General features: G+C 45.3%; 1 protein-coding gene across 2 annotated transcripts in view; it reads left to right on the top strand.

The window, feature by feature from the left end:
- xpo6 (exportin 6) overlaps positions 1–22587 on the top strand; it is a 43657-nt gene extending 21070 nt beyond the window's left edge. For both annotated transcript variants that reach the window (XM_007893677.2, XM_007893675.2), the window contains exons 2-24: positions 34–124; positions 663–775; positions 1261–1458; positions 1958–2117; positions 2613–2690; positions 6812–7265; positions 8688–8814; positions 9338–9447; positions 11076–11184; positions 12759–12851; positions 13034–13103; positions 13526–13685; positions 14082–14174; positions 14453–14597; positions 15376–15522; positions 15822–16011; positions 16684–16839; positions 17260–17374; positions 17633–17804; positions 18800–18961; positions 19579–19677; positions 19985–20215; positions 22280–22587. In XM_007893677.2, coding sequence (XP_007891868.1) covers positions 73–124; positions 663–775; positions 1261–1458; positions 1958–2117; positions 2613–2690; positions 6812–7265; positions 8688–8814; positions 9338–9447; positions 11076–11184; positions 12759–12851; positions 13034–13103; positions 13526–13685; positions 14082–14174; positions 14453–14597; positions 15376–15522; positions 15822–16011; positions 16684–16839; positions 17260–17374; positions 17633–17804; positions 18800–18961; positions 19579–19677; positions 19985–20215; positions 22280–22381 — 3336 coding nt within the window. In that variant the 5' untranslated portion in view covers positions 34–72 and the 3' untranslated portion in view covers positions 22382–22587. The remainder of the gene's footprint in view (positions 1–33; positions 125–662; positions 776–1260; positions 1459–1957; positions 2118–2612; positions 2691–6811; positions 7266–8687; positions 8815–9337; positions 9448–11075; positions 11185–12758; positions 12852–13033; positions 13104–13525; positions 13686–14081; positions 14175–14452; positions 14598–15375; positions 15523–15821; positions 16012–16683; positions 16840–17259; positions 17375–17632; positions 17805–18799; positions 18962–19578; positions 19678–19984; positions 20216–22279) is intronic.
- The last annotated feature ends 4295 nt before the right edge of the window (positions 22588–26882 follow it).

The raw sequence follows: 26882 nt of genomic DNA, 5'->3' as shown, positions 1-26882 counted from the left end.
AACAGGTTAATACATCTGTAATGTTTTTCACAGGCATCTGAGGAGAGCTCCCTGCAAGCATTGGATAGTCTAATGACAGAGTTTTTCCACAATTGCACAACCAATGAACGGAAAAGGGAGATCGGTGAGTGAGCAGCACCAGTTGGCTGCTTAGTTTTTTAGCCTTTTGGGTCAATGTATTATATACAGTGACGCCGGGGAGTGAATGTCTGAGTCTCTGATATTGCCATGATGAGGAGACCAAGTTCGGTTCTCTCCTGCTGGCCACTGCAAGTCCCCACCCCAGTGGGCCAGCTGAGGACAAGAGCTTGCCAGGGCAACTGCAGGTTGAACTGACTTACAGTTTTATACTTCTGCTGTTAATTGGCTGTTCTGAACTGAAACCACATCCTCATGTAATGTGTGCATTTCTGTTGGACAGTACATAGCTATATTGTCCAAAAAACAGAAAAATTGGAAATCTGCAATAATTCAATCCGTACCTGAGAGAAGTGAAGGTTACGATTTCACACAGACACAATGCAGACTTGTGTGTTGGTTGGTCATGCATTTGTGCTTTCTTGTGACAGACGTTGCCAGTCCCAATCCTCTAGTCTGTGTTCTGTGTGCGCTGCTATTTGAAGTGTAAAAGTCTGTTAATATTTGTGAACCTTTATTCCCAGAGGAGCTGTTAAATAACTTTGCCCAGCAGATCGGAGCATGGCGGCACTGCCTCTACTTCCTTTCCAACACGCGCAACGAATACGTGATGATGTACAGCCTGACCGTGTTCGAGGTGAGTCTGGGACAAGAGGAACTGGTGTTTCCTGAACATGACCGCAGCAATCAGCCAATCCTGGGCAACACTGCATTGGAGTTGTGGGGTGCAGTTGTCCAATCTCGCACATTTAGTTTTACAACAGGAAAAACTCATTGAGGATTGTAACCCATTTCCATTCATCAAAAAGATTCCTAGTGACCGGGTGGTCAGCAGAAAATTGATGAGAGGGAATCTGAGCTGAGTGGTGATGTATACATAGGAGAGAAGCAACATTGGAGCTGAAACTTGGCTGAGATGCATCAAATATATTTTTAAAAATTGCATTTTATATAGTGCCTGTAATGCTGAAATGTCTCAAACTACTTCACAGGTAATTGCTGCCTGTGCCCACTGCTTGTGATAAATTGAAACATGCTACGAGGTGTATATGCAACTCTGAGATCTTTGTTTAGGATTATTTGGTCGGCACTTTATAATCATGGCTTTTTATGTCCATCCAGAACCTCATCAACAAGATGTGGCTGGGTCTCCCGAGCCAGGATAAGATGGAGATCCGCAGCTGCCTGCCCAAGTTGCTCCTGGTACACCACAAGTCCATACCGTATTTCATCCGTAACAAGTTGTGTAAAGTGATCGTGGACATTGGTAGACAGGACTGGCCCATGTTCTATCATGACTTTTTCACGAGCACCCTGCAGGTAAGTCAGCAAAGTGCTCCATTGTTGACTGGTATAAGGACAGCTCTTTTAGCAGTTTTGAGAGTGCAAATAGCTTTTCGCCATTTTTTTGGTCAACTGAGAGTCTGACGGAAGCGGAAACCATCACTATGCTTAAGGATATCCTAACGAGACCCATTACATTTGATATAGCGCCTTTCACACTGAGTTGATGTCTTTTAAAGTGCAGTGACTGTAATTTGTAAGTAAATGCAGCAGCCAGTCTGCACCCAGCAACATTCCACAAACAGCCATGAAGCTCTGCATTTTTCCTGGTATCTGGTCTACAATCCCTTGGATAAAATAGGTCATTCACTTCATGCCTACAAATACAAAAAGTCACTTTACAATAAATCCTGAATCAAATGCAAGGATTATTTTCTAATCATTTGGTGAATTTCCAGCATTTTGGGACATCCTCCCGACGTGAAAGGCGCAAAACAAATGTAATTTTGTTGTTATAATATTGCATCCATTCCAGTTAATTCAGGCGCCTTCTACAACTTCTCTGGGTCTGATTATGTTGAAAACCACTTCAGAGGAGCTGGCCTGCCCGCGGGAGGACCTCAGCGTGGCGCGCAAGGAGGAACTCCGTAAACTGCTGCTGGATCAGGTGCCAACAGTACTGGGGCTTCTCACAGGTCAGTAATTGAAGGGAGGAGATGCCGCCAAGTTTATACCTGTTTGAAACTCTGGACACAGATTGCAGCGGGACTGTGACTGTATGACAGATGAAATATGTTCCATATATATAGACGTGGGTATATATGATACCTGTTACCAAGTAGAGCAGGTCTGCAATATTTAGGGCGCTCAGGAACCTGTCCTGCTGTTGGTGATAGTGATTAATGGGCTGCAATTCCTGTTCAGGTTATGGGGTGTACTGTGTAACGAGAGAGGCTGCCTGTTTATGAGCAAAGTTCCAGTGGAATGAACCTGTGCTCTGAACCTTTGCCCCTAACCTTGAGCCTCTGTCTGGGGTGGAGGCAAAATGTTAGAGCCAAGAAGTTGCTTTCAGGGTAAGGGACTGGTGGTTGGAGCCACAGTTCCTCGGTTCTGGACTGTTGATTGGAGCTGTGCTGGCTTAGTGGCTAGAGTTCTCAGGGATAAGTTTCATTTTATATTTATTTTTGCAGGTATTTTAGAGACCATTTGGGATAAAAACAGTGTTATGGCTGCTACTCCACCTCCCTCCCCAACGTCAGGAGATAGTGGTAGGTACCGCTGGTGTCATTGTAATACTGTGTTGTAAACATGATAATCTTAGGCCGATAGGTTCAAGATGTAGTCCTCTTAACATACTGCTTTGTTATCAAAGATGTAGCTGGTTAAGTGAAGTTATTTAAAATTAAAGGCAGTTTCGTGACATGGAGAGAAATTGGTTGGAAAGAAGGAAGAAAATAGTTGGGATAAAAGGGACATTCTCTGATTGGTCGACAGTGTCAAGTAATGTCCCCCGGGAATCAGGACCGAGCCCCAGCTTTTCACCCTAAATATAAATGACCTGAATATAGGAATAGAAGAGAGTAATTCTAATTGTTGACACAAAGCTGGAAAGTGTAAATTGTGAAGAGCAGAGCAGAAAACTTCAAAGGGACACAGTTACATTAGGTGAGTGGGCAGATGAAGTTTAACATTACAAAAGTTGGAGTACACTTTGGATAGTGGATGGGAATATGATCTTGATCTAAATGGGGATTCAGGGTAGATGAGCAAAGGGATCTCAAAGTTCTAAGTCCATAAATCATTAAAATCTGGTTTGAGGACTGGCTAAATGCTTTGACCGAAGCAAAGGATACTGAAAGGAGATATGATAGACCTTTAATGCAGAAAAGGACATCTTTCCTTTTATTGGAGAAACGGTGACAAGAGGGCACAGTCTCTGGGTACAGAAAAATTGGGGGAAGAGTTTAGAAGGCATTTATTTTGCTCAAGAGAGTTGTCATGATTTGGGATTCTTTACTGCGGGTAACTGATAAACGCTTGAGCCGGAAAAACATTAAGAGATATAGGGAAAGAGCTGAAAAGTGGGATTAATATTAAAAAAGTGATTAGAAAAGCAAGTAGTGAAGGCACAGGGTCGAGATTTCTTTATTTTTTTTCCAATTTGAGGTTTTGAATGATGAAAGGAATGGATGAGCTAGGTCGTGGGCAACGTTTTCCTCTGGCAGAGGAATCCAAAGATAGAGGGCACACTGAATTGTTCCAAACATGAGACACTGGGGGAAAAAATCAATTGTGCACATATATGAGAATTGTGAAATTGTGTGCATGCGTGTGAAGTCACAAGAGACATTGTATGTGTGTGAGAGAAAGAGAGAAAAATGAAGGAAGAAGAGAATCCAAGGAGAATTGCAGAGAAGGGCAAGCACAGTATGGTATCATAACGGCTTTGGAGAATAGTTAAAATTGCTGGCATGTTTTTTTTAAAAAAGGAAATGTGTTATCGTTGTTAGGGTAATTTAATGTACTGTAATCTAAAGTTATACAAGATGTTTTGACTAATACTGACTAATTCAAATGTATCTAGGAAAATTGGGAGGGGTCACCTTACGATTAAGTTTGTCTGATAGTTGGCAAAATAATATAATCTTAAAATGAGCAGGCTTGATGGGCTGAATGACTTCCTCCCTAATCTTTTTAATTAACATACTCGGGATTTACATGCAGGATAAAGTTTTCTGCACACTATCCAATCCAGAATTCCCAGGTGGGGAAGGGGAATTATCTCTTTGTAAATCAGCACTGGTAGAGGAGCAGTCCGCAATCTCACTGGCTCATGGAGGTAGGGATTAATTGGCAGGACATCATAGAAAGGGGATTTTACAAATATCAAGGTTCAAAGTAACAATTGTGCAAAACCAACTACTGGATTCATTATTGTGGCCTGAAAGATCATGGGAGCTGAAAGGACAAATAACCTGACTGTCAAACAGTGGATTTAAATGCACCTCAGATAAATTCCTTTTAATGTTTCCTTATATCCCGTGAAGCGCTTTGAGACATCCCGTTGACATGAAAAAGTGCTGTACCAACCAAGGATTATTACTTGTCAGAGTCGGGACTGGCTTTAATTAGAATAGTGTGTGGCCATTTATGTTGGTAATCTGGATGCATCATTGAATGAAGGGACGAAATGTTAGGGGGCGAGATTGCCATTGCACATGGAAGGCTGTGCGAATGGGGCACGGTGGTCATGTGGCGTTGTAGGGAGACTGACCACGTTTGAGTGTAAACAACCTGAGGCGCATGGCTGACTGATCTGACCTGGCACTCATCCCAGTTAAATTTAGTTTCTTGGCACTATCTATCAGTTTATAAATTCAGCACTGATTTTGGCATCGATTGTGGAGTCTAAACCAGTGCCAAATGGATGAGGACATTTTGATGAAGGCTCGAATGGTTCTGCGTTGGTATCTTTCTAGTTATCCATGGTTTCTCTCCATGCAATGACCTCTAGTATAAAGCATGTTATTGTTCTTTCACTGCTACACAAAGTATAAAATTGGAAGGTTGACTGATAAATGACTGTTCTTTGGAACCAGATGATCCTCACCATGACCCAGCTTTTTTATACACATTGTTTATTTCAATGATACAGAAAATGGGAGAGAACAAATGGGGTTGGGTCCAAATCGAGAACTCCAGTGCTTAAGATTTTAATTAAAACCATCTGATTTAATTCCGCACATCCTGTTTGTACATTTGAGTTCTGGGAAGCCTCATGAATTATCCCGTAACATCTTATCTATGCTGCTGAACAGGTGCATTGTTCCTGAAAGAGGGAGATACTCAATATACAAGCCCGAATGTATGACCAAAGTAATGTTCACTATTGGATGTTCTCTTGTGTGTAATTCACTACCCCCTACCCCTCCCCCCACCAACTCGGGTCCGTAACTCTTGTCTGTTCAGCACCTTGGGACGTCCTCCCGACGTGAAAGGCGCTATACAAATGTAATTTTGTGGTTGTGTGCTACCTTGTCGGGCAACTTTCCTGATGCTTGTCCATCTATGGCCACACTACCTGTTAGAGCTTTGGCTTGCAAGGTTAACCAGAGCTTTTAGGGAAGAATCTCTGCCCCAGGGCCTGGGTATGCCCCTCCAATTCTCACTGATGAGCCACGCAAGCTGATCTGTTATCAGAAGTGTCATGGAGTACTGCAGACCCTTCTGGCTCAGGATTCGGACGACTGAGACCGCCACAGAGAGTTGACTGAATTCTGACATTCTTTTGCCAAACATATCACCTTGGAGGCAGCTCAAGAGGTCAGAAGTTTGAGTATGAAAAATAAACAGAACAGACACTGGGAGCTATTTATTTTCACAGAGAGCAATTAACTATGGAAGTGAGATTGAGGCTGGCATGCTGGGATTATTTAGGAACCTGCGTCTGCTTTAATGCGAAGATAGTTTGTTCAAACCTCTCTTCTGCTGCATAAAATATCAGAGTTTATGTTTTTCAGGAAATGATGCTGATCTTTAACCACTGCATCCTTCCTAGTTTAAAAGGAAGTAGCATTTTGTTTTGAATTTGAAGTCTGTAGCTAAACCAGGAACATTCACAAATTTAAGTAATTTTCATTTTCTCACGACTTTACATAAACCAGTTGCACCAGGCCATGCTCACTAGTAGTCCTGACGTAACTGATTTCAATGAAGGCAGAGATGCAGGATACATCTGGCTTCAGGGAGGGAAAGATCAGCCAGGCTAGGGTGTCTGTCATTTTCGATTCCTATCTGGATACCTCTGTTGGATGGTGCATTTTTATGGGTATTTGTTGAAGATGATGATGCCCTTATGGCCTGTGATGCCCATATGGTCAAGCATCCTGCTTATGCTCACTTTTAGGGCTTTCAAAGTGGACTGGGAACAGACAATATCATGATGTCTAGAATGTACTTGTATTCCTTAGGTGTATGTGTGTGTGGTTCATCAGAAGTGACACTGATCTGTTTGTACCAGACCAATTAACCCAATATGCTCTGTATTTCTCTTGTCTGTGGCATTTCAGTGGTTAGTACAATCTTTTTTTGAACTGTTATACGCTTTGTCTCATAAACTCAATTTGACCCGTTTTCTGGCTCTGTGGTGGTCAAAGCTAATCCATTGTAAAGACCTAGAGAGTCTTGCCTTGGGTTTTCTGTAGTGCTTTGTGTAATCCACTTGAGGTGAAACAAATGGGGAAATGTAGGTAGATTGTCCCAGCGCTTTGGGCTGTCCTCCTGATGTGAAGGGCGCTATGCAAATGTAATTTGTTCGTTGTTGCCTGCATCTCCTTATTTGTTCTTTCAATCTCCACCTATGTTTTTTTCCCCCCTTTCCCTCTGGTAGGTGATTTGCTTAGCAGCCTGTTACAGAGTCCCCACGCTGCCAAATTATTAAACCAGCCAATCCCTATTTTGGACCCTGACAGTGAGTACATTTGCTCGCTAGCGTTGGACTGTCTGGCCCATCTCTTCAGCTGGATCCCACTCTCCACCAGCATCACCCCTACTCTTCTGACCACGATCTTCCACTTTGCTCGATTTGGGTGTGACACGCGTGCCAAGAAACTAGTTGCTGTCAACGGAAATGGCCACAACAACAGCATGACCCAGGAGCGGGGGAGGCTGGGCGTACTCGCCATGGCTTGCATCAACGAGCTTATGTCAAAGAACTGTGTCCCTGTGGAATTTGAGGAGTACCTGTTACGTATGTTCCAGCAAACCTTTTACCTACTGCAGAAAATCACCAAAGAGAACAATGCACGCTCCATCAAGAGCCGACTGGAGGAGCTGGATGAAAGGTAATGGGCTGGGAGAAGACGTGACAGACTGAGATGTACACAACTTCTGCTGTTAATTGCTGCGGTTCTTTTAAGATTAATACCTATGTCATAAGTGACCATTTTAGCCCTAATAAGTGTAGCAGGCAAGTATACTGAGGTAAGGCCAGGTGTGTCATCGTGTTAATGAATGTCGCTAGACCCAAGGTGATGCAGCGTCTTGCTCGACTCCGTTTCTGTGAATATTTAAACTTTCATTTAAGATTTTTTTGGGAAAATTAGTTTCTAATGTGTGTGGGGAGTTAGATTTCGGTATTTTTATGAGGGCCAGCAAAGGGATTGTCAGTTTAGCAGCTCTCGTGCAAGAGAATGAAGTTAGTAACTGGCTGAGAGAGTAATATTCTGCAATAAGCTTCTCAAAGCTAGAATTGTAAGTTTATAATTGACTTTTGGAAAGTGTGGTTTCCACATTCTAAATCTGTGACTTGACAAGTGTACAAGTCCAGACCACATGTTACATACAGTACAGTCCTGCTGAGTCTGAAGCTCTCACCAGCCAAGCAGCTGCCCTGAGATGATCTGTAAATATCCCTACCATCTGAGCAGAGTGCATGTATTCAATATCTATCTAGTGCTGGGGTGTGCAGTAGGTTAAGCTAATGGGAAGTGCAAGTAACATTCAAAGCTTTTTTTTATATTGTATGCTTAGCCGACAGTTTTCCGAGACTGCTAGGACAGTGTAACTTACAGGGATCACTCGATGAGGAGCCCACTCCCTCCTAAGAAAGCAAGAGTGTTGAGAAGATTTGGTTAACCTGGAACTCGCTTTCATCAAGACATTCCCACCCCCTTCTCAAAACACACAACAGCTGAGGGTTATGATGGGGTAATAGGAAGGCTAACCAGAAATGCAAACATACTAATGATCACCAAAAGAAAAAAAAGGGTGACTTTGATTAGTTTTTGCACAGACTTGTTAGAATAACGATCCTTGCATTTTATATAATGGCCATTATATGTTGACGGTGCTAAAGACGATTTCTATTACTTGCTCAGTACAGTTTGGCAGCACTCTCTGGGTCAGAAATTTGTATGCTGGAGTTTCAGCCTAGTCTATGGGCTCAAGGTATATTGGGTATACAAATTCACAATCACTACACCTAACAGTAATAGTAATTACTATAAAGCTGCTTCAGGTATTTCAACTTAAAGTGTGTGATTGCCAGTTTTGTAACTGATTCTTGCAAGGCAAGTGCAAATTTCCTAATTAGCCATTGTACTCCAAATATTTTTGCTTTAAATTTGATTTCATCCCTAGAAACTTCTTCTCCACAAACACTACACTTTATATCTTGTAGAATGCTTTAAGAAGACCTATGAAATGTAAGCGTTATTATCTGAGTTTCTGGTTCCTACGTGAATTCTCCCTGATCTTTCTCGTAGTTATGTGGAAAAATTCACGGACTTCCTGCGCCTCTTTGTAAGTGTCCACCTGCGAAGGATTGAGTCCAACTCCCAGTTCCCTGTAGTGGAGTTTTTGGCACTTCTCTTCAAGTACACATTTCATCAGGTGAGCTCACTACATACAATGTTGTAACACTTTAATCCCTTGTGAAACTGCAGTTCAGTTTGTAAAGTGTCCGACTGGAACAATTGTGCTGATACCTCTGTGATGTGCATACGTTGTTTGTTTGAAGCTATTTTTGAGGGTAGGTTTAGTTTTGCAATGCTCCTTGAGTTGTATGGGAATATAACGGTCAATGGGTTTGATTTGACATGTCAGCTTGGTTCAATAGGTAGGAGCTCTTGTCTCTGAGTGAGGAGTTGTGGGTTCAGGTCCCTTGTTGGAACTTGAGCTTGCTATGTGATTCTTCAGTACACTACTGGGGTAGTGCTGCTTTGTCAGAGGTTACTGTTCTTTGGATAATAATCTATGTATAGAAATGGTTGTTAAAGAGGGCAGTTTGACTGCTGCCCTGGCCGCAATCCTGAATCTTAATTGGTCGTTTACCTCTTGGGTGTTTATGGGACTTTTTAGTGTCTTATCGAAACGTCTCAAAGTGTTTCGCACTCAAACTCCTCTATTGTTTCAGCCCAGTCACGAGGGTTACTTCTCCTGCCTCGACATCTGGACCATATTCTTGGATTATCTAACCAGTAAAATCAAGAGCCGTCTCGCAGACAGGGATGAGGTGCTCAACAGGTCAGTCTCTGCACCTACAGCTTTCTTCATGCTTCCGTATGTGCGGTGTACTTTGGGTCACATTACGGTAGTCTCCTATATGTAGTTAAACTTATGTAAAAATCCTTGCATTTGAGATAGCACCTTTCATATCAAAAACATTGAAAAGCACTTCACAGGGTTTACTGTAAAGAGCATGACTGTGCATTTTGTGGTCGAACGCCTACGAAATAGTATTGCTAATTATGGCCCTAGTTGCTGCCCCATCAAAGCCCCAAAACAAGAAATGGCACCCAACGACCAGGCCCTTGCAGGTAACATGAGCTTGGTCATGTTTGGTTTTACAGTGAAACAACATAGTGTTGTGGACTGTTCGTCTTGAGATGATGTTATATCTGGGAACTGCAGTGATGCAGAGTTTCAGAATGTATTGTCTAGATGCTGCAGTGATGCAATATTGATTGAAAAACATTCAACACATCTTTCATAATAGGAAATCGGTTAGTTACTCGTGTCAACCTAGAAATTGCACAGTTGAGTGTGACAATTGGAATGCAAGAAGTGTGAGTTGTGCAAATTGTATCCAGAGTAAGTTCTGCCGCATACAGAACTAGTTCATTGTGTGTGTGAGGATGTCAGATTGTGGTGTATGAGTAAGCAGTGACTTGAGATTGTACTTCCTGTCCTTGCTACGTGCTGCTGGGCCTTGCACTATGTTTTGGCACCGAGCTTCCCGCACACACTTGTCAGGCCTGAACTCTGAAAATGTCCTTGATGAAACATGCAGCCAGAAATGACTTCCCAATCAATCCAGAGCCAATGACATAGTGTATGACCGTATTTTCCTGCAATTACTTGTTGAATCCCATTTAGTGTCTTTTATATAGGGCTAAAGAGACCCCTCTTATCTGGTTATTTCTCCTAACTCATTCCTCTAACACTAGAAATCACGTTGTTGCTATCCTCTGTACTGCCTTCCAAGAATTGAGATACCTGGAGTGTTGCATAAATTGCCAGAGTTAATTTGATTCTCTTTGGGAGGGGGGAACTAATTGTTAAGAAACTACACTGTTTGAAAGCTATATTATATATATATGTGTTCTGTGAAGCGCTTTGGGACATCCTCCTGACGTGAAAAGCGTGATATCAAATGCAAGGATTATTATTATTATTATATCTGCTATCTGGGATATCCAGCTGTTTCCTACCCTCGCAAATAATGTATAAAATGAATGGGCTGGCAACTGGCACGTGAACCCATTTTCTGCACGTTAGGAAGCCAGAGATACTGGGCTCTTTAGACATCCTGTGATTGGATCGCAGATAAACCTGATATCGCTAAATGACAGATGATCAATGGAAGAGGCTGCTGTAAATCAGACTTGCTTCAAGTTGGTCTTACTCCAACTATGATTCCAGCATGTAGCCAGTGAGTAGAGCAGAACAAGAACAATTCCAGCAATTTTCCTTAACATTCCCATGTGGTGAGCCAACATCACAGCTCTGAGACTCTGTTTAGTGCATTCCTTCGAGGTAGGAGTGAGGAAGGCATTGACGGTGGTGAGTTTTTAATTTGTTTTAAGTCGTCGGCTTTTTCCTCCGCCCCCATAAATGCTCTGCTGATGGCTGCTTCTCCCCCTTTCCCCAAGGTACAAAGACGCGCTTGTTCGTCTGCTGACTGAGGTTTTGCATCGAATCCAGTTCCGTTATAACCAGGCCCAGCTGGAAGAACTGGATGATGAGACCCTGGATGATGACGTAAGTGCTACAACAACAACTTGCATTTATATGGTGCCCCTCCTGCAGGGTAGCGTCCCAGAGCACTTAATGCTAAACTTGGTTTTCTTGCGGAGAGACTGAGAACTAGCGCTAAACGTTTACAAAGTCTTGGCTCTAGAAGCGGCGACACATCTTATTAATGCAATTGCCGAATGAAAGCAGTGTTGTGAAGTGGCTACGGTTAGCAACACTTTATTCATGGCTTGTTTCTGTTTTGTCCTGATCCCACTGCTCGACACTTGTGGTTGCTGTGCTGCTGAATATAGTGACTGAAGTCACCCAAGCTTGTTGCTTCAGTCTACTCCAGCACAGTAAAGCTAGAATCTAGCTGTACAAAATGGCAGGCCTCAAGAGTAGCAAAAGGATATTTTAAACTAGAAGGAACAAGTGACAAAAAAAACTGATCTCTTCTATTGTCCCTTTGATTTCTGCGAATGTTCTGTGCTTGGAGACCAAGGTTTGATAAACATTCACCAGCCATAGACTCGCTGCTGGAAGTTGCTCATACATTGGACAGGCTCAGTGTGATGCTCGTACTGTCAGATAATCTCACTCGCCATCAAGTCGCACACAATGGACACTCAGCCAAGCCTAAGTGCTGCAGGCTGAGACAAATTGCAGCCCTGACTGCTGCCCCAGGTGACATTAGTAACTCAGCACAGGATTGGAAGATGAGACTTTAGGGGTCTGTGTGGCACAGTGCCACTCAACCATTGGAAAGTTCCACATCAGGTTCTTTGAGATGAACATACTCGTGAAATTGACAGCGTTCAGATTTATAGTCACAAGTTCCCCAAGTCATCCATATTACCTTCGGCAGTGTAGCTTTTGGAGCATTGAGTGGGTGTCGGCAAGTAATTTCTTCAATGCAGGTTTTGACATGTGGCAGCCTATGGCAATAGGTTAGATCAGGCATCACATGACAGAGGTGTGGAATGACAAAGTATGTGGTTTTAGGGTTAGATTCCAGCACTACCCCCAATGCACACTCTGGGGTCCCTAAGGCTTGGTTCTTGTCAACCTGCACCTAATAATTTCCAGAATTAGGTAAGCAAGATGTGTCCCTCCAGGGAGAGTGTGCTTTCCATTCCATGTGTAGGTGGGATACTTGGAATTCTCAGTTTGATTCGGATACTCTTAAGCATGGTGATGGGTTTTGCTTGTGTCAGACACCCTGCCACTTAGCCAAGGTGCAGCAGACTAGCACCTGTGGCACTCAACCCCATCCAAAGCCCAAATGCCTCAGAAGAGTCGCCTCACCTCCTTCACAGCACATCTCAAGTCATTCGTCTTCATCTGCGCCTTTGGTCACCCTCCTATCCCTAACCTCCCTGCCCTCCACCTCGCCTGATCCCAACCTTCTGCTCCGGTCCAAATCCCTGACTGTCCAGCGCCTTGGGACGTCCTCCCAATGTGAAAGGCGCTATACAAATGTAATTTATTGTTGACATTTTCGGGGAGAAAAAGTTATGGTGACCATTTGTTGCTGTGCGCTCTCTATGCTTGCATCCGGGACAGTTTCCCAAGCTTTCATTTTGATCATATCCCTCCAGCAACAGACGGAGTGGCAGCGCTACCTGCGGCAGAGCCTTGAGGTGGTGGCCAAAGTGATGGAGCTCCTCCCCTCACATGCGTTCTCTACGATAGTAAGTACAACTCATTCCACAAGCCTTGCCTTAAAGATGATCATTGCAATATATTCACCACTGTTCTTTGTTTGGGAGAATTGAGCACTTGTAAAGCTGGATTTAAATGCTAGAACATCCAGTGAGCAGTTTGCACTATATCTCAGAGAACTTATTCCATTCCTTGTCTCATCTCTTCACAGTTTCCCATTCTACAGGATAACCTTGATGTTTATCTGGGATTGCAGCAGTTCGTAGTCACCTCAGGGCAAGGTAAGTCAGTGGGGACAAGAAACACCGTGTGAACAGCTAACCAGAAAGTAAACACAGAGGTTCAAAACTTCCTAAATAAATGAAATAAGCTATATTGTAGCCATTTTAAGTGATCACTTTCAAGCATCGTGACTATTCTTGGAGGCGAAAGAGGCATTCATTTACAACATGGCATTCCCACAAGTATTCTTGTTGGAAATGACCAATTAATCTGGTGCATTATTGGCCAGAACTCCAGAGGAAACTTCTTTCTCTTTTTCAATCGTGTAACGGAAGATGTATTGAGGTGTTAATTTCACATTGAAACAAACGGAAATGACTGGGGATATGGATTACACTGAAGATAGGAAGGGATGGAGCAGTGTGGGTTATACTGAGGGGAAGGTTGGAGTGTGAGGGTTGATTAATGCTGTCGCCTTCAGTCCACAGGTTGAACATCACAGCAGAGAATGACTGCAGGCGCTTGCACTGTTCACTGCGGGATCTCAGCTCGCTGCTCCAGGCCAGTGGCCGTTTGGCTGAGTATTTTATTGGGGACGTCTTTGCTGGCAGGTTCAATGATGCTCTGAGAGTGGTGGAAAGGTAAACCCTCTGTTAACTCACTATGTGACTTGTTGACTTGTGTGACATCTTTTGTGCAACAAATGTACTCGCTACCTACAGATTATTCCACTCCGTTTACACTGACTAGTAGTAGGCTGGTGGTGCGTGTGTGATTTCTAATTACTGGAAAAGCAGGAAACCCATGGAGTTGCTAGATCCCTGAACTGTTTTGTGCCAGTTTGTAACCATTGTCTGAAGAAGTTGTTCATACAGTTTGGCTACTTTTTGACTCTACATATATTCTACAGTTAGAGCAGGCAACCTCAGGAAAGGTGTTCAAATTGTTTCATGACCCAGCTGCGAGGAGATTCCTAAACCTACCACCTGCAGCCTCTCCGCTGTTCTACTTCTGATCTTCCTGTGACTCTTTTTCAGGCTAGTGGAAATGACACTATACGGATCCCAGATCAAGCTGTATGACATGGAAACAGCAGTGCCATCGGTACTGAAGCCAGATTTGATTGATGTGTAAGTCCACGGCACTTGGCTATTTGTCAGACAGGTGGGGTGGGTGGCTATGTGACTTTTGGGAAGGGGGTCATGTAGGGGGCCTGTGTGATGGTCGCTGGGGTGGGGGAGCTTAACATGTGCCAGTTGGGGTAGTGGAGAAGCTATGTGACTGTTGGGGGATGGGGGGGACTCGTGATGATTTGGGGCGGTTTAATGTGCGACATTTAAAGAACGTGTAACAGGACTGGGGCTAAACATTGCTCACTGATCCTGTGGTTTCCCTCCCTCTCTTTCAGTCATGCTCAGTCACTGGCAGCACTGCAAGCCTACTCACACTGGTTAGCTCAGTTCTACAGTGAAGTTCAGCGCCAAAATCCTGAGCAGTTTGTGTCGCTCATTTCCACTGCCATGGAGGCCACTGCTCCCCTCATCAGCTCTAAGGTTTGTCACTGCTTCTCTGGGAAACTGGAAAATCATAGAATTCTACAGCACAAAAAGAGGCCATTCGGCCCATCGAGTGTGTGCCGGCTCTTTGAATAGAGCAATAATATCAATCCCACTTCCCAGCCCTTTCTCTATAACCCTGCAAACCTGTCCTCCTCAAATACCCATCCACCGCGTTTTTAAAAGTAGTTATCGAATCGGCCTCGACCACCCTTTCAGGGAAAATAAACTTTTTTTTAAAATCTAGAAGCGCTATGGGATGTTTGCCTGAATGAGAGGCCCTATGTAAATGCAAGTTGCTGTTGTTCTGGAAACTTTCAACACCATTCAGCCCATTGTCTGTATTTTGTTCCCGATATATATCTATTTTATTCCCCACAGATGCCTTATTCTGAATTCCACTTTCCATCTTGTTCCCTATTTCCATTAATATTGTTTACTTTTCAATTTATCCATTTTCCTTTGGATTGATTTGGAGACTGAGGGGGAGTAGGGAGGCTTTTGTACAAGTGGTCAATGACCATTATTTTGTAACCCACCAACTTTTCCCCTCTGAGAGCCTGATGGAGTTTCGACTTATTGGGGTTTGGTTTGAGGTGGGTTCCAGTCTACCAGGGGTGGGGTGGGAGACCAGTTGCGAGACAGACCTACAACAGTGACGAGTGATATTTATATCGCGTCTTCCACGTCAGAAGGACTTCCTAGGTGGTGTGGGGAGGAGGCACGGAATGGGTTTGAGGCAGGGGAACTTGTATTAATTTGCTTGTGACTGCAGGTGCCAGAGAAGCTGCTGCTGTCAGCGTGCCATTTGCTGGTGTCGTTAGCCACGACCGTGCGGCCAGTGTTTCTGGTCAGGATCCGGGCCATCCAGAAGGTCTTTGATAGGATCACGGATGGCTCTGCTCGACAGCTCCCTCCAGAGGTCAGTATGGGAGGCTGCATTGTAAGCGTACAGATAACCTGTTAAATCTTGCTTCTAATCACCGTAACTGAGATGCATTGCACTTGGGTGGTGGGGGAGAGGGGAGTTTCAGGGATTGGCATCAGAGTTCAGGCTTGGCATTGTGTGCTTCTCACCTGGTGTGAGCTATGTGGGTCATTCATCTGCTGCTACAATGGGTGTGTAAACTGTGGTGAAGGGGCTCATCCTTGCAAAGCATCTGTCCGTGTATGTTGCTGGGTAAATTCAATGTTTAATCTCAGACCTGTTTCCCCTGGCAGGCGAGGGTGCTGGTTTGCAGGGCCTTGTCCAACATGCTGCTTCTACCGTGGCCGAACCTTCCCGAGAGCGATCAGCAGTGGGGGAACCGCTCCACCAATCACGCCAACCTCATCTCCACCCTGACCAGAGAATACCGGCAGCTCAAGGCCAGCGCAGACCTCTCACAGAGTAAAGTGGGGCTGCAGGACCGTGAGTACCTTACCCACATTTCGTGCTGGACTTGAGTTCTCCCGGTGTAAACTATAGTCCACTGCCGATGAAAGCCCAGTCAGTCTGGCTCATCAATAACACTTCAAAGGGCAGACCAGTTGCTGGAGGCAGGGATTCTTCCCCCTCAGCTCCTGCTAACCCTGCAAGCCACAGCCCTAATGGGTTGGGTGGTCCCAGCTCGACAAGCAGCGAGAAAGCTTTTAACGGCAAGCTATATGGTTTCAACTGGTTAAACTCCCAACAGTTCCTTAATGCATATTCTGGGGTCCTCAAGCCTTGTCTCTTGCGCTAATACTCAGGATGTGTCCGTCCAGGGACAAGCACATTCCATTCCAATACATGTGTAGGTGTGGGGGGCAGCGAACTCTGGTTTGGATACTTTTAAGCGTGGTGATGGGTTTTCTTATGCGTCAAGACACCCAACGATAAAATTGGGCTAAAGGCCCTGCTTGTAATATCACAGCAACATCTTCCAGCACTGCAGCTGGGACCAGCCATTGCTGAGCAGACTTAATTGTCGATGTAACTTGCAGGTTCGCTCTGTTTAGCAGCTCTAGTTAGTTACACATGTGGTACTGGTTCTCAAGTGATCGAATTGTCCCTGTTTTGCATGTAACGTGCCATCTCCACGTTCTCCTCTCTGCGTTTTAGCCAAAATGCTGGTGCAGCAGACACTGAGTATCCTGAAGTACATTGTGGAGAATATCTCTGGAGAGGTGACCAAATCCAGGCAGATCTGCTACCAGTCGCTTCAGGAGTCAGTGCAGATCTCCCTTGCGCTTTTCCCCATCTTCATTCACCACCCTGGTAAGTGAGATTTCAATATGTTCTGTGCTAGAGTGTAAAAGCCTGAGCTGCAGGCTGTGAGGAGTCCTTGGAGCAACGGTAATTGTTGGTTGAGGTCAGACTAGAATCTGCCTGAAGAACCCCTAGATTTGCCCCGGTGGGTGGGGAGAGGAGCCTGGCTGCCTGTGGACCTCATTCTGCTCCTCCTGTTCTCAGAAATTCTATCCTGGAGCTGCTCCACCTCGTCCTCTCCCTGCCCGGCTTTAAAGCCAGCCTTAAGGCCCATCTTTCTGATTGCTTTTGGTTCTCTTTCCTTTCCCCATATCCCACTGTGGTTGTACAGTCAGTAGCTTGAAGTGCTTTGCGATGTCCTCCCGATGTAAAAGGTGCTGTATAAATGTAAACTGTTGCTCTGGTCTCTTACCTTCCCCTGTCTTTCAGGTGTAATGGACGAGATGCTGAGCTTTTTCCTCACTCTGTTCCAAGGCCTGAGGGTGCAGATGGGTGTCCCGTTCACAGAGCAAGTCATCCAGACGTTCCTCAACATGTTCACTAGGTAAACCGTCCATTACTCACACTATTATCCAGCAGTCTTAAGTGTGACTGGCTTCTCAGGTCAGTTGTGCTGTTGTTGATGTATGGGTAGCATACATTTACATGTGACTTTTCTTACACATGGGTAAAGTGCATTTACCTGAGTTGGAGCGGTGCTGTTTGGAGGCTGAGGACACAGTCATGTTACAAGGGAGACTGCGTACTGATGACATGACTGGTCCAATGATTGAGTGTGCTGTATCCTCCCCTTGTTATGCAGGGAACAGTTGGCAGAGAGTATTTTACACGAGGACAGTGGAGGCTGCCGTGTGGTGGAGAAGTTCCTGAAGATCCTGCAGGTGGTGGTGCAGGAGCCAGGACAAGCTTTCAAACCCTTCCTCCCCAGCATCATCTCCCTGTGTATGGAGCAGGTCTACCCCATTGTGGCCGAGGTACGTACACTCGAAGTACTGCCAACAGCAAACTGCAGCTTCTTAGTGTTGCTGTTATAGACATGCTCAGTGTTGTGTCTTGTCCACTCCATCCTGCCAGCCCTTCCAGTGATCTGGTGAGTGATTTGAAGTCACTCCTGTTTCAAAACAGCCCTCACATGCCTGCCAGCTTTCCTCACCTACAATAGCTGCTGGCAGCACCAGTTTTCCAGATCGAAATTACCTGAAACTCAAGCCATACCACAAATGAGAATACATTAGACTCTTAGAATTCGAGAAGCTGGTGAGAAGCAAGATCATAAATCATCTCTTTACACTGAGGGTTTTTCCATTTTTCCATACCCTTACTTCCTATGTTGCTATTGTTTAAACAGCCCAATCAATTCTGCCTCTATGACCTTCTGTGACAGTGCATACCACATTCTCATAACCCTAAGTGCGTATAAAGAAATGATTGTGATCTTGCAACAAAGCAGTTTATCTCTAATTCTAAATTTTGTTTTGGATCCTCTTTTACCAGAGGACAGTATTAACACATGAGGGTGGATGAGAATTTGAACACAGCATCACAAAAAGGTTTAGCGCCGACTGCTGCTTTAAAGTGGCGAGCACCAAACCAGTGCCACTTTCTATAGAAATGAATCGAACAATACAGAGAAGAGGACTGATGCATCGGGCTTCTGTGTGTACCTGCCAAATTCACACACCACAAAACAACTTTTATATTGTGCCCCTCATGCAAGCTAGTGTCCCAGAACAATTGAACGCACTGGAGCTAGATTTAAGCTGGTGGGTCTGCACACCCTGCGATGAGTTGCTTTATTCAGGTATTATAGGCTACTGACTAGCCTTATTCAATGCAGAGCAACTTCATATCCCCTTTGGGTAGGTCTTGTTGTAGTGTATTGTTTGGGGTTACACCTACTCAGGTGAAGCCATGTCAGGGTGGGGGGGTTCTACTCTAACGTCAGTGCTATTGCTCTCTTGTCCTGCAGCGCCCCTCGCCTGACGTGAAGATGGAGCTCTTTGAGCTACTTTTTCAGATCCTGCACCATAACTGGCGATTCTTTTTCAAGTCCTCCATCCTGGCCAGTGTGCAGCGTGGAGCAGCTGAGGAGCCCATGGAGAACGAGGTGCACTTTATTGCCATTATGCAGGTAAACTTCCATCTGTCTTCCTCCACACTGAATAATATAATAATACTTACATTTGAGAGTGTGCCTTTCACATTGGAAGGACGTCCCAAGGCACTGGACAGTCAGGGATTTGGACCCGAGCAGGGGTGGGGATGTTCTGGGGTAAGGGAGGATAGGAGGGTGGCTGAAGGCACAGTCAAAAAGGAGGGTCTTGAGGCTCACCTTGGAGGAAGCACGGGAGGGAGCAAGGTAAAGGGAATGTGCGATGGAGTTCCAAATGGTGGGGGCGTAGAGGCTGAAGGCCCAACCGCTGATGGTACTGTTAAGGTGGAATGACTATTCTGTGTGCAAGCTTAGCCTGTTGTATAATAAAGGAGCAGATAAAGTGATATGTTGGGTCACCATCAAATACCAAGTGCTCATAGGTGCGTGGGTGGGTAGCTTGTGCCACTTGGTTGGTCTTCGCTTCATGCCTGTGTTTCCCTCACGCAGTAAGATCATGTTGTTGCTCAGCTGTGAGGCAGCAATTCAGTGCAAATGCACTGAACATGTTACACAAATGACTGTATTGAAGGTATTGGTCAGAGTGAAATGCTAAAGCCAGCACACTGCACCCGGTATCTGTTCTGCTCTTCCAGGCTTTTGGCCAGTCTTTCTTGCAACCGGACATTCAGATCTTCAAGCAGAACCTACTGCATCTGGAGACCCTCAACACCAAACACAAGTTGTACCACAAGGTGAGTTCCTTCCACCACTCGCAAGTGTGCGCGATCACTGCACCCTGCCTACGATGCATGTCATACCTTCCCCGCGTACACCACACTTGTCCCACCTCTGATCCAACAAGGAAATAGACCTGAGCATGTAGCTCTTCTACACTGGATATCCAACTAGATTCTGAGCAACACTTTAGAACGGGGGGGGAAATGTTGCCTTTTTTGTATCCTCAGTCACCTTTCTCTCTGTGTTTCTTGACACACCTTAGACAAAAACATGGAGAGGGTGAGTTGTTCTGGAGCTTAATGTCATTTTTCCTTTTTCCAGAAAATTTTCCGTACAACAATGCTGTTCCAGTTTATCAATGTGCTGCTACAAGTGCTAGTGCACAAGTCGCATGATCTGCTCCAGGAAGACATCGGCATTGCCGTGTACAACATGGCTTCTGTGGACTTCAGCAGCTTTTACACTGTGTTTTTGCCCCATTTCTTGGGCTGTTGTGATGGCATCGACTCCAATCAGAGGACTGTACTCGGCAGGAACTTCAAAATGGACAGGGTTAGTTATTCCCAAGAGCTGGAATCGCACAAGGCAACAAGTACAAAGTGGATGTAACCCTAAACCAATGTCTGGGCCTCTCAGGTTAAAAAGCCCATGTCTGCATGTCCTGTTTGCAGTAGAGGTTTGTCAGTGAAAGTCGCAGGTGTGCTGGGTAAATGTGATGTTGTAGACACTGTTTAGTAACTGTGCCGTGTTGGGTGTAAGTATACTCTGCACATGACAAGTAGGTCTCAAAACATCTCTACATCTATATCAAATACAGTTTGCATTACTGTCCGCATGTTCTGGAAGCTCAGAGTGGCTCTGATTCCTGAGAATTCTTTTAAGGTATCTGACTGCTAGTGCTCCCTCATCCAGATTCACCAAAAAAAACAGATTTGCTGATTTATCTCGCACCAAATTACCACTGAACCATTAATTCACACTTTTACCTCACAACGTGGCTTTGTAAATGCGCTCCTCACCGGCCTTTCCAGTTCTGCCATTCATAAATGCCAGCCAACACAGAATTCCCATCACCAGCATCCTTGCTGCACTAATAATAACAATAATAATCCTTGCATTTGATATAGCGCTTTTCACGTCTTCTAGATGTCTCAAAGCGCTTCACAGAATATACTGTAAAGTGAATTGACTGTATATTTGTGGGCGATGCACATCACCCCAGTCGTCACCACGCTCGGCTGGCTCCCAATGGATCAATGCTGTGAGGCACGTTTACCAGGCAGCATTCACACTGCCATCTTTCAATTGCCGGATGCAAACCCAAATATTTCCTTTCAATGTACTCCACTCCTTATCAGAAGCTACATTCCTAGTAAACAAGGTCGAGGCTGTGGTGTTTTCCCTCAATTCCTGTAGCCCTCCACAGTAACCCTTACGAGTGCTCAGACATTATCCTAAGTGAAGGGTGCTATATAAATTCAAGTTGGTTTATCTTCTGATCATACACCATCTTTAATGTCAGATTCTCTTTTTTCATCATGAAGTTGTTTGATTTTTTTTTAAAAAAGTTGTTTTTTTTACTTTTGGGACACACACGCACATACTACAATCCTGGTGATCGATGTGCAAATCGCACACTCACAGGTGACTTCTAAACATTGAGATGGTGCACCAATGACCTCAGCTCAGCACCGCGGGTATGTGAAGTGCACTCCTGTCTGAGTGCATCACAGCACCGCAAAGGCTCCCATTTGTTACCCCTGATCTGAAAATGAAGGAGCTGTTTGGAAGTGTGCTGTGAGCTTTGTGTGGTCTCTGTTCACCTATAACACGGGTATAAAATGCAAGTATAGGCAGTGTTTTGCAGTATTTCATTGAATTCACTCAATTTTTAGCGTCACGTTTTATTTGCAAGAATAATATTTATCATTATTTATTCAAAAAGAATGTTCATCGTGAGCTTTTTCTCCCAATTCTTACATAAGAACTTAAGAATTAGGACCAGGAGTAGGCCATTCGGCCCCTCGTGCCTGCCCTGCCATTTGATAAGATCATGGCTGATCTTCTGTTACGATCTACCAATATCAGCAGATTCCATAGTATGTACATCTTGTTTTGGGGGGAATCACAGAAACAGCTGTGTAGCAGGAAGATCCATACAGGTTGTATCCAGTGTCGCAGGATAGTGCTCCTCTGGTTTAACACACTCTACTGATGCAATCAGCGTACGGGGAAGAGAAGAGGAGAATCTTGCACTATGCAGTGCTCTCCCATTTAGCCCACTGTTCGGGTGCAGCAGTAAGCAAACACAGATGCTTCCACAGCCATGTCAGTTTTGAGCTCTTGATCAAAAGGTTTCAATTTGATACATATAGTATGGGGTCATTCATCCAATCTAGTGTGTGCTGGTGTTTTTCTCTAATTCCACTCTCCTACTTCTATATCACTCTGATTCGAGTGAGAAGTGCGTGAAACAAAATGTTTAAAACAATTCTCTGCGTCCTGAAATTGTATTTGATGCTTTACTCTACAAACTGAAGCATTGTTACTGTAGTTCTTATGAAAAGCTTAGTTTATATGCTTAAATTAACTGTCGCTCTCTTTCTCTTGCACTAGGATCTGCCTTCATTTACACAGAGTGTGCACAGGCTGGTGAATGACCTGCGTTACTACAGGCTTTGTAACGGCAGTTTACCTCCGGGAACCATCAAGCTATAGCCCCTCTGTGCCAACTCATGCCTTTCCCTCGTCCTGTCGCCAGGCTGTCGGTGTAACCTGCTAGTCGGACCCTCGGTATGATGCTGCAGCAATGTCTGTGTCTTTGTCCGGCAGGAATCACTGGTTGTATTCAGTATCTTTGACATGATGCCGATAATCATGTGGCCAACACTGAATAGACGTCGAACGTTTGCACCTTCGCATCATTCCGGTCTCTTGCCCTTTTCATTGGAGTGACAAGACTTCACCAGGCAGCGCTCCTGTTCAGCACCCCAGCGTGCGCTCTTCTGTGTGGTTTTGGCTCGATCAGGTCTGCTCTGTGTAAGTGGGCACTCAAAACGGAGGTCATATCATTCCTGTGTGATAGATACCAAGGCACCTGCTTAATGGACAAAGTGATTGCATTGTACAATGCACTGAAGTCCATCGATTATTTTTTTTTTCAAATCTCATTTAAATATGCTGGATTTTTTTAATTAACACAGATTTTAAGTTTGATAAGATGTATTTGTTTTAGAATGTTTTCGTTAGACTTCCACTCATTTCCCCCCCCACACCACCACCCCACAGCCCCCCCCCCACCCCCGCGTCTCCTGCAATCGACTGTCCTTGCTCCTCTCGTGTGCGTCACGACCCACTCCTAAAATATTAAGCGCTTTAAAAGGCACAAGTGCTGGAGGCTGCTTTTAAAAAGTCAGGCTGAGACATCACAAGTACCAGACTGAAAAGGAGGAAAATTTAAAACATGAGGAAAGGGTAGGAACGCAAAAAATGTAATGTTCCTTTTCTTCCCCTTTTACACTCTGACTTCTCCATTCAAGACTTGCTCTTGTGGCCCGTTGGGTTATGCCTTCTGTTAACCAGGGCACGACAGAAGAAAGCGCTCTGCCCAGACTCTTTGTGCTGCAGCTCCTCTGTGCCAGCCAGTTGTATCTTTCTAGAGCAGAGACTGCTGCCGCCTGTCTCCAGCTGTGCTGCCCCTGCTCTGGGAACCTTTTGCTGAATGTATTCTACAACTGCACATTAGTTGTCTACTGATCTAGAAACGTGGGCTTGGCTGTCACGTGTCTACATTTTATGGGTGTGCGAGGGGAAAGAGAAAACGGAGACCAGGACTTTGTCACCTAGGTTGAGGTGTAAGCAGTGGCCTGTATGTTGGGTGAATGTGGAGTGGACTTGTGGCTGTCCCTCGCTCAAGTTCCTGATCTCTGGGCTGACTGGAGCAGCGCTGGTGACTGCTCCTCACCTGACTGCGCTGCAGTTAGAAGCACAGAACACGTGGACTGAGAGTGTTGAGTGGGAATGAAGCTGCAACTCTACTGAGTTACGTTTTCAGAGAAACACATCTCTGCTGTCTTCTGGTACTTCATTAGTGAGACCTCAGGTCCTGCTTCAGACCTTACCAGCTTCAAGACATTGCTGCCTCGTTAATAGCTCTCATTTTCTACCAGGTAATCTGGTTTAAATGATTTTGATTAGTGTTCAATTCAATTCCTCCCCATGTTCTGTATTTTTTGCAGCAGCCTCACTCATGATGGTTCCCACCTGCTCTATCCAGTCAGATCCAGCATCACTCGCAGGAACATTTCATATCGATTTTCAGTTTGCACTTTCTTTTGTTATTGCTTTCTAGTCTCTTGACTCCTGACCTTGACTCTTTAGGGAGATCTGACTGTATTCGTCAAATGTAAGCCTGAATGCAGAGCCAAATTGCGTTGCAAATCATTTCATTGTGTCTGAAAAGCTGCACGTTTTATTTTTACGCCCCATTGAAGGGAGTGGTCCTTGTGTGTGTCGCTATCTGGAACTTTACTGTGAATTGCCACCAATTGGTCCCGTGCCTAATCCCCAAGCAAATTGGTGACGTGTGCGGTTGAATTGCTGAGATGAATGTAAGGAGAGTGCATGTACTCAGTTTAAGCTGTTCCGTATCTGCTCACATCACCATGGCAACTATTAGTGCAGCTCTTTTGTTTTCTTGAGTTGAAGGTAAATCGGCAGGTAACATGTTTAGCAGGTTGACTGCATTCCTACGGAGAACGCACTTTTTGCAAATCCCTGCAACTCGGACAGTTTCAGCTCTGGCCGTGAGTGGATGGATGTGAATGCACGTGTGTGTCGCAGTGCACCTCCCGGTAACGCTCGCAGACACGCTTCTGGTCCAGCGTGGCCTTTTGAGTTTAAGCGCTTGACTCCCATCATTGGGTTCGCCGTCAGCTGATCTATTCGTACGGTTGATTCTCACCTCGAAGAGCACATGAATAAAATGAACTTTTATTAAAGAAAGATTTTTCTAGGGTTTGCCGCCTACTACACCTATAATAATTAATCCTTTTGTTTGATATAGCGCCTTATCACGTTGTTGAGATGTCTCAAAGCTGAATGAAGCACAGAGCTGCAGGTAGCAATGAGTCAGGTTACATTCTGCGGAATGTATTTGATTAACTCTGCAGTGACTCCAATTGAAGATACTCCCCACCCTGTAGATAAGTGGAAGTCTAGTGTTTGTGCTCCAGCCTACTGTTGGATGGACACATGAACTCTTCTAGAATCAGGGGCAGCCGCCAGTTGCTGTAAGCCGTGCTGGTTGCCCATTGCTTGGGAGGTAGTGTAGCCCTGCACTTTCCAAAACTTTAATCCATTTCCCCCCTCCCCCCCCATCCACCACCACCACTGAGTCCTCCCTTGGCTTCTCAAGGCTCTACTTCTTTGTTCAACTGGGAGAACAAAATGACCTGCTAGTCTCTTTCCCCCCCCCACCCCATGGCCATTTCAGTGCTGCTGCACCACCAGCTAACAGAATGTGACCAGCCCGTTTCAGAGTACTGCAGCGCTGGTGTTGATTGACCTCCGCAATCGGATGCTCAATGCCATTTTGAAGGTTGGAAGTTTTCTGACGCTGAGGCTTGCTGGAGCTTTGCTACGTATTTCTTCAGAATTGACTCAAAACGAAAGCTCGCTGCTTTTACCCATCATAGAACCACTCTGTGGTATGGAACGCTCTGTGTTCTCTGTACATAAAAAGAGTTGTTGCCCCCACCCCCCTCCCCTCCCCACCCCCCATGCGAAAATAAATGTGACAAATACCACAGAGTAGCACTGTTGGTCACACCACTGTATCCATGTGGCTTTGACCAGCTTATGCCTGTGACTTTTGAAGGTGTGTTTACAGTTGTACTGAACGCCTGCAATTATACAGTCTCTTTGGGATGAGGACCATGGCTGCCCCTGGGAGCTCTGTGGCAGACAAATGATCCCATTGAGTGTTTATTTTGTTAGAATTGTGGAAATATTTTATGTAAAGGCCGATTGATGTCCATGCATTCTAACAGGTTCCAGCTTTGACCAGGACTGTATCAGTGTTTCTGGATGTAAATATATGAGACTCTGTATTGTGCCTGAAAACACTTACATGAGAAGTGTATTAAACCTACACACTGGTTTTTAATAGTTGTGTTGCTACCATTGGTTCTGTGGCATTCCACAGCCACGACTTGTCTTTTAATAACTTGCGTTTTTTTTTCAAAATTGTTTGTGTAGATACGAATTTTTTAAATAAATATTGAACCTAATCCATAGTCTATGGCTTTAGAGGGAATCGTGAACATGGGATGGAAGGAAGACTTTGGACTGACTTACATTAAGCGGCTGAGGGTACTCTTGAACGTTGAGACCAAACGGGGCAAAGGACCTTCGTTCCAACGTCTCACAAACCTGGGAATCCTTCGGTTTGGGGGTCCCACTTCTCAGAGCAAAATTGCACTTTGCTGGGAAGCCGATAAGGCGACTTGGTGTCAGGTATATGATGTGATAAGGTGCTATATAATAATAACAAGGATTATTATCATCCGAGTTAAGGTACAACAGGAGTTCTCAGCTTCCAGCAGTTCCAGCAAAACCATGTTACCCCCACACACCCCCTCTGGGGGCCCGAAAGCCTTGGCTCTCGCCGACCCTGTGCCTAATACTGTCTGGAAGTAGGTAATCGGGGGGAGTGGGGGGAGGAGAGTGCGCATTCCCACCATTTATCTCCGGAATTTCCGGGCGTGGGTGGGAATTGCACGGAAGCCGCGGCTCGGTCTGGATCCGCCGGTGCCGGGTTTCCGCCTCCGTCCGACCGTCCGTCCGTCCGACCGACCGACGGGAAAATCCCGACGTGGGCCGCGATCGGCGACGCAACGGGAACCGTTCTCTGGATCTCACCGCCGGCCCCGGGGTCCGGGCGTGGCCTCCGTGCCGGCCCGAGGGCGGCGTCTCGCGCTGGACCGCGGTCGGGGACCCGGGTAAAGCGACTCGATTTCCCCTCCGGCGTGAACGGACCAGGACCGGACCCCGACCGGGGGGCGGGGGGGGTCGGGTCGGGCTCTCCCTTCACCGCCCGCTATGGCTATTCCGCCGTCTCCGCCCGAAACACGCGGCCGCTCCGCGATCATCATCATCACCACCACCATCATCATCATCACATGGAAGGGTGGGGCGGGTCCGCGCAGTGACTGCGGAC

Source organism: Callorhinchus milii, unplaced genomic scaffold (genome assembly GCF_018977255.1).
Source record: "Callorhinchus milii isolate IMCB2004 unplaced genomic scaffold, IMCB_Cmil_1.0 Scaffold16, whole genome shotgun sequence".
NCBI classification, from domain to species: Eukaryota; Metazoa; Chordata; class Chondrichthyes; order Chimaeriformes; family Callorhinchidae; genus Callorhinchus; species Callorhinchus milii.
Note: the sequence above shows the minus strand (reverse complement) of the source record. Positions and strands in the feature narration are given on the sequence as shown.